This window comes from Etheostoma spectabile, chromosome 5 (assembly GCF_008692095.1).
Source record: "Etheostoma spectabile isolate EspeVRDwgs_2016 chromosome 5, UIUC_Espe_1.0, whole genome shotgun sequence".
NCBI classification, from domain to species: domain Eukaryota; kingdom Metazoa; phylum Chordata; class Actinopteri; order Perciformes; family Percidae; genus Etheostoma; species Etheostoma spectabile.
Window position 1 is genome coordinate 35,802,334 of NC_045737.1, and position 8,135 is coordinate 35,810,468.

Below are 8,135 nucleotides of genomic sequence, written 5' to 3' on the forward strand. Positions count from 1 at the left end.
GGGTAAATAATTGATAACTGATGAGGTAAACATGTCACCCTGACACTGAGGGTAATAAGTGATAACTGATGAGGTAAACATGTCACCGTGACACTGAGGTAATAAGTGATAACTGATGAGGTAACTGTCACCCTGACCACTGAGGGTAATATGATAACTGATAGGTAAACATGTCACCCTGACACTGAGGGTAAATATTATAACTGATGAGGTAAACATGTCACCTGACACTGGGGAAGGTAAAAGTGATAACTGATGAGGTAAACATGTCACCCTGACACTGAGGGTAATAAGTGATAACTGATGAGGTAAACATGTCACCCTGACACTGAGGGTAATAAGTGATAACTGATGAGGTAAACATGTCACCCTGACACTGAGGGTAATAAGTTATAACTGATGAGGTAAACATGTCACCCTGACACTGAGGGTAATAAGTGATAACTGATGAGGTAAACATGTCACCCTGACACTGAGGGTAATAAGTGATAACTGATGAGGTAAACATGTCACCCTGACACTGCACTAGTTGACTAACCCCAGGAGATGGCAGCAGTGCAACAGTGGAGGATGCAAGCTGCCCTTCATGTTTTCAATCGATAGTTCTGGGTGCTGTTCTTCTGCTTTATGGATCACAACAGTGCGGGTCTCCATTGGTCAGGGCTGTCGGTGTCGCGGCTTCTTTCAGGTGTTTTACAGATGTCTCCGAGGTTGGACCGCTTCCTGCATTGATGTCACATTAATACAGCTTAACGGGTAATTCGCATTTCTTTTTACTTTAATTCCGTTAAGTTTCCTGCGTCAACTGTTCCAGGAAGGAGGGTGTTGTACCCTACCGGCTAATTAGCATACGAGGCTAACATTAGCTAGCTTGGCTAAATGCAGCTAGGCTAGTTCCCAGGACGGCGATAGTATGACCCGCCCTCATCTCCCTGTGATTGGATAGTAGTCGCTACCTGCTCTGGTTTGATTGGTTAGGTTTACACACACTGGACGGGATTGGTTAGGGGATGTCAGGGTAAGCCATTCAGGGGCATACTAGGGCGGGACATGCCTTCACCATCCTAGGGAAGAAAATACAACAACACTACTGTAATTCATGAAGCTAGGTGGCTAACGTTAGCCAACCTAACTCTATATTATTTATTATGTGTTTTAACGGTAGTTGCTGCTGAATGGGGTTGTAAATGTCGCATATTACAAACACAATGACACCTAAAACTACATTTTACAAAATGTAATTAAAGTCGCTATAGCTGAAGCTACAACTAGGCTGTTGCTGGGTAAAGTAGACAGCTGATTAAAGTACAGCTTCTTTGGCGGTCGTAATCTGTCTGCAGACTATCAGCACATCCAGGTGATAGTGGACATTATCGCGTGTGTGCATTATATTAGTGATATGATATCCTGTCTGAGAAGGCGGAGGGCTACAGGTCCTAAACCATCCTGCGGCCTCCTGTTGTGATCACATGATGAGTTGGAGAATGTGATGCTGCGACTTCTGCTTTATCCCCCACTGTTTTCCCTTTTCATATGATCTGAAATGGCATGCATTGCAAACTCAGAGTCTGTAGCGTTCTTCAAAGGGTAAGTGTAGAGTAGATTTTAAGGCTGTTCCCGTGTATTTACATTGGTAGTAACGTCGTTAAACGAACGAGGAATGTCGTCAGGGTGTAACAGAGACTGATTAGAATCACCCGTTCACATCCTGATTTCAACTTCATCTGTATGACAATCCAGCAGGGCTGGGGAAAAGTATTATTACTATTATTATTAATAGTCACACTGTGAAAACTGTGTTACAACTTGAGTTATTGTTACTGAATTCAATGACATGAAAAATCAACAAAGTCCTCACATTTTTCAAGCTGGAACCCTGAAATATATGTTCATAAAAAATAGCTGTAATTCATTTTCTGTCCAATATTTAATCAACTAATCGTTTTAGCTCTTCTTGTATGTGTTGTTAGGTACAGCAGTAGTTTAATTTTTAACAAAACATCTTATTTTATAAGCTCTTCAGTTGATTTGAATGCAGATGTTTTCATTCGTGAAGTAACTAAAGCTGTTAAATACATAGTAGTGGAATATAAGTACAATATTTCCCTCTGCAATGAAGTGGAGTAGAAATATAAAATATATAAAGTAGCATGGAAAGAAAATACTCAAGTAAAAGTACCTCAAATTGTGTGCTTAAATACAGTAGCTGAGTAAATTTACTTTAGTTAAATTCCACCACCGCAATGCAGGGATCCAACACTAGATAGTTAGGAATAACTATCTATTAGTAGATAGTTAATAATAAAAGTCTAACTACAATCTTTTTCCTCTTGAGGGAAAACACAAACAGAAATTTCAGAAGCACAGAAAAAATCTCATAATGCTCAAACTGCTAATATAAATAAATTAAATAAACATAATACAAATTTATCATCAGTTTACATTGAAATTTATTTGGCGTTCATGAACAGCTCCGCTCAAACAAAAAGAAAAGGATGCACAAAGTTAGACAACACTCCCACATGTAGTACAAAAGATGAAACGCACATCAACAGACATCAGATGTTTCACGATATCCTGAGAATAAGAAACCAGAATCAGATCTCTTGTAAATCCGTCCTGTGATATTTTAGAAAGGTTGTTAATATTTGAAACTAAATAAAAGTGTTACACTGAAACGTTGACTTCCTCAAGTTGTGGTATTGTATCACATGGTTTAGTTTCACACAATTGCATTTCTTTTGAGGTCATTCACCCGTTTGCAACTGCTGTTTATTTCTTCACATTTCCACTTTCCTGTGTTTGTGTGCACGGTGTTGTACAGGACATTTTAGTAAGCAAGTCAGTAAGTACACAGTTATGTTGAGGCTGGTTTATAACACACAGTCAGATCAGTAGTTCACAGGCTACAAGAGGGCCGAGTGCTTTCCTCACTGCTTTTTGACAGCGCTGATAATGATACACATGTACGTAGTTCTCTGATTCCCCTTTCAACCAATGACAGAACAAGTTGATTATCAGAGTCATGAAATGATTCATTAGTTGCTAGAAACAAATAAAAAAACTGCTCTAATTTAGCATAACCACAGTGAGTATGCAGTGTTTTCCTCGGTTTGTGGACACTTAGTTAAGTGCACATATTGTTATACTGCTCATTTTAGCCTAACTTATTATATCTATCTGTAAAAATTCTGTCTATAATAATAGCCGCCTGTGTGTGTGTGTGTTATCTAAGATATATATATATATATATATATATTCATAGTACATACTCACCTGTAAACTCTGTAAACCATTAGTATATTATGTTATTTGCACATATCTGTAATTTTCTACTTATAGTATATCCCCTTATATAGATTCGTACTATCCAGCTGTAAATCTTACTCACAATACTTGTTATTATATTTTATTTCATAGGACAAACCCATCTGTAAAACTCTTTTATATAGTATATCTCATATTTATTCAGTACATATCCATGTCCTCACTTATGAACCATGTATATATCCTGCACTTACTGCTATTGCACTTCTGGTTAGACCCAAGCTGCATTTCGTTGCCTTGTACCTGTGTAATGACAATAAAGTTGACTCTAATCTAATTTAATCTAATCTAATCTAAATATTTGGTGCTGGGGGTTCAGTAGTCCTCCCTCAAAAAATGTTGTTTTCAATTAAAAGGAAATGCAATCTTACATCACCTTTATTGTAACCATATCTGGGTCTAAAACGTGGGTTGGTAATTTTTAATGCTGAAGTTTATTTCACGTTTATTTGGCTTCAGCTAGTCTTGCTTTGCCAGACCCTCCTCCAAAGCGCGCTGAAGGAGGGTCTGGCTACTCGACGTAGCTATCGGGGATATCTGAGAAGCAGTTAACCATAGTCCTCAGAAATCCGCCAAATTTAAATTTCCAACACAAAGAAAGGGAAAGAAATCGGAAAATACATAGACTTGGTTCTGAGCCTGAGCCTAAAGAAGTTTGTAAAGCAGGGTAGATAAAAGAAACTTTATGCTGATGTGAAAATCAGCATAAAGAAAACACAGCAGTTGTTTATATTACTTTTTACTATAACTGCCCTAAGACCTAATCATCACTGTCACTATTTCATTAACCCTCGTGTTGTCCTTGGTTCAAATTGACCCCTTTCACAGTGTTTTATATTGGAAATATGGATTTCTTTCTACCAAATTCCCCAAAAACAACATGGATGATTCCATACAACGTTCTTCAGGTAACATTAATGATTACTCTCATTGAATTTGTTGGGTGTTTTAATAATCTTATAGCATTTGAATTCTTTTTATTTAATGGTTTCAAACCAGTATCCGGACTAAACTTTGACGTCTACCCATCTGAGATCCACTCAACATCCTCTGATCTTAACTAGTAGTCAAAATACTTCACAACTTCATCCTTTTTAACAGAAAAACGTATATATATATTATTTATATTTGATATAAATGAGGTTTGTTGACCATGAATTCCAAGAATAAGTGTGAAATCTATCATTAAACCAGCTCAGGTTTTTTTTTTATAAAGCGCCAAAACCATGGAAAAAGTGACAAATAAAGCAGAAAAAACGGCAAAAACATTGGAAAAGCACAAAAAAAAAAAAATTCATTTTCAATTTTGGCTTGGAAGGACAAGTTGACGGTTAACGGGAGGACAACACGAGGGTTTAAGAGTCCTTACACCAAGTAAATAAAGTTGATCAGTTCTACATGCTTAAAGTCTACATTGTTTTGCATCTCTAGCAGGACGAGCAGTGACATGGCTGCTGATGACCAATCCTCGTCTTCGTCCTCAGCAGACTGGAGCGTGGAGCCGCCGGTCCTCTCGCCCACCAGCCCGTCCCACTTGACCCACTTCAAGCCGCTGACCCCGGAGCAGGATGAGCCCCCCCTCCGCTCCGCGTACAGCTCCTTCGTCAACCTGTTTCGTTTCAACAACAAAGGTCAGGGACGCACGCCTACAAGCATCTACATCAAGTTATCGATCCGAGACTTGTCGTCTACTATTAAGTTAATCGCTAACTTAGTTTGACAAGCAATTAAAAAAAATAAAAAAAAATCTCTAGTTCCAGTTTCGTAAATGTGAATATTTTCTTGTTTCTTCTCTCCTCTGGGACATATATGTTGGACACAGTAGGTTTGAGTTGTGGACATAACAAGACATTTGAGGACGTCATCTTCGGCTTTGGGAAAACATTTTATAGACAACTAATCAATCTATTTAAATCTTTATTTCGTATTACATTGTGACCTTTTATTCACAGTATCAAAAGCCCAATATGCATGTTTATATTTACCGCGTTCAGCTTCGTTGTCCTTGCTTTTAGCCGTATGTTTCTTTGTACTTTAAAAGCTCCAACAAGCTAAAGTCCAATTCCCTGCGGGGGTTGTTACACCAACTTGGTTGTTAAGACTGATTCGGATTAATCTGTAAGACAATAACACATCAAACATTACAGCATATGAAGAAACCTATCCTGAACAGTGTTTTGCAGCAGTTTACAGAAGTTATTAACCAGTCTTGTGAGGTCATGTGAATGGAAGTGCCTGCCACATGACGCTGGTCTGAAGTCCTGCTCTCTGAACAACACTGTGGCAGCGCGGGCCCCACACACTCTATTATATCATGTTTAAATGTATTTATAAACTGACTTTATGTTAGGGCTGCTTGATTATGGAAGAAAAAAAAATCATAATCCCGAATATTTATTACTTTATTTATTTATTATTTTAATTACTTATTATCTTTTGGAAGGATGATGGGTTTATCGAAGTTAAAAAACAGTGAAACAAATCAGCAGCGGAAACAACTAGCCACAGCTAAACACTCAGTTGATTGTTTATGAGGCATTATGTTTTCAGGTTGTCTGTCCGTCCCATTCCTGGGAATACGATATCTCACAAACGCCCGTTAACAAATAAGTGCCAGCCTCAGAAGTACTGAGCTGACTATGGACGCTACCAAAAAAGGAATTAAAGGAAGTTGATTATAATGTGAATGCAGATCACATTAACTTTAATTTGTTGAGTCTTTTTTTTTTTTTTTTCTGGCTTGACACATTTGTTTCTTCTCTTACTCTAATCTGTGTGTGTGTTGTGTGTGTGTGTGTGTGTGTGTGTGTGTGTGTGTGTGTGTGTGTGTGTGTGTGTGTGGTGTGTGTGTGTGTGTGTGTGTGTGTGTGTGTGTGTGTGTGTGTTTTGTGTGTAGAGAGGGACGTCCTCCCTCAACATCTGCAAGAAGCCAGATGCGCCGTCCCCTTCTCCACAATCAGAGAGGCTGGTCCTCCAGTCCGACCCACTCCCTCTACAGTTCCAGGCGCCACCGGAAACGCACCCAGACCACCTCCGACGTACCTCCACTGCCTCCGGTAAGACACACACACACACACACACACACACACACAACACACACAGATGTTGCTATTTGAGATTTGTGTGTTATTGATCATAGAAAAGTTGTCTTGAGTCAGAAACAGGTTTGCGAGCATCTCTTCAGGGCTTCACACTATTTTTCTAGCTGTCGGTGTAAGATCCAAAAGTAGAGATTTTGCAGAATCTTTGCGGCTTTTAAATTAAACTTCAATGCATCTCATCAACATAAAGTCAGGTCTAAATATCTTGGCGATTAAATGAATGACATCGTAGTTTTACTTTGGAAGTATGTGAAATGTTCCTGTTGATGTGCAGCATGTGCTGCTTTTCTTTCACTGGCAGATTAAACAAGAAGATACATCTTCCAGGACATTTGTCTTATTCCATCTGGCTTTGGCAATTCTTATGCAACCTGATATGTATTATCTGTAATTTGAAACCCATTGTGAGTTGATTAAAAGCCCCTGTCTTGTAATGGCTGAACTAATCAGAGGCCACTGACAACATCATGGACAATGTCGTCGATTAAAGCTCAGTTACCTCATGCACTCTTAAAGCTAAAGAAACTTCAAGATCTAGCACGGATTATTTGTTGTGAGTTGGTTACATGGGCTTTTTGTCATCACTTATTTAGACATAGATTATTTGGTGTTTTTCTCTGTTTTGTTTAATTGCTTCAGTTGTAATTTTGTAAATATTAGAGCCTACGTATAAAGAGCGATATGGCGATTATTAGCAGGGCTGACATGTGTAAATCATATCCAACACCAATATACTGATGAGTGGAGAAACAAGTGGGTTTTCAAATGTTTAAAAAGTGAATTCCGGACTCTGTGGTGTTTGTCATTATTTTGTTAAAAGAGGAGTGTGCCACATTGTTTTTTTATTTTTCTTGCAGTCAGTGTTTTCTGATTTTTTTCATTCTAGGGTTAGTTGTTTGTTGTAATTGTTGTAATTTTAATATCAGTATTTATCCACATAAACAGAACACGTTCTGTTTGCATTTCATGTTTTCCTTTCCAGAGGAATCTGCTAAAGAAAAGCGCAGACTTGAAACAAATGAAATATGATGCTTGAAACAGGTTTTGTCATCAGAAAGATGAGTGAATGTACAGGCTGTAACATCCGTTCTCGTGTCTTTTCTGATTACAGTGGATTGGCCAGGTGAGGGGTCTTCTGCACTGTTGTTTTTACTAAAGATGCTTTTAGCTTGACTTTAACAACTCGGCCTGACTGAGTGGCCTTACACAAACTGTTTTGTGTGTCTGAGTGCATGCGAGTGTGTGCGCGTGTTTTGAGATTTGCATTTTCAATAAAGCGCTTTCTATTAGTCTATGGTTTGCCCTAATGTTTTCCACTCAGGTAGCCTACTAATAATAACAATTGGAATGATGTTTGTCGTGAATGACTTTAAAAGCTAACATTTATATTCAACATGTTTTTGGTTTCTTGTTCTTTTCATTAATTGCATCATGTGTTATTTTATACACATTTGCAACTTTTTATAAAAGTGTTTTATAAGGTGTTGAAGTGCATTGTCAAATGTGTTTGTCACTCTTAGATGTCATGGTTAAATGCACTGTGATGAAGAGGAATTTCATTCTTATGGCTGTGTATTCAATAGATATTTAAAGAAAAGAGGCAAATTTGACAATGCAGCAAGCTAGATTGTAAAGAATACATAAATAACCTTTTTCTCTGTGTGTGTGTGTGTGTGTGTGTGTGTGTGTGTGTGTGTGTGTGTGTGT

At 38.1% G+C, this 8,135-nt stretch overlaps 1 protein-coding gene across 1 annotated transcript in view; it reads left to right on the top strand.

Annotated features, from left to right (window-relative positions):
• Positions 1 to 1,507: 1,507 nt before the first annotated feature.
• Positions 1,508 to 8,135, top strand: part of pikfyve (phosphoinositide kinase, FYVE finger containing) — a 41,713-nt gene continuing 35,085 nt past the window's right edge. The window contains 6 exon segments of the mRNA XM_032515167.1: positions 1,508 to 1,587; positions 4,759 to 4,981; positions 6,245 to 6,291; positions 6,293 to 6,342; positions 6,345 to 6,383; positions 7,540 to 7,551. Coding sequence (XP_032371058.1) covers positions 1,544 to 1,587; positions 4,759 to 4,981; positions 6,245 to 6,291; positions 6,293 to 6,342; positions 6,345 to 6,383; positions 7,540 to 7,551 — 415 coding nt within the window. The 5' untranslated portion in view covers positions 1,508 to 1,543.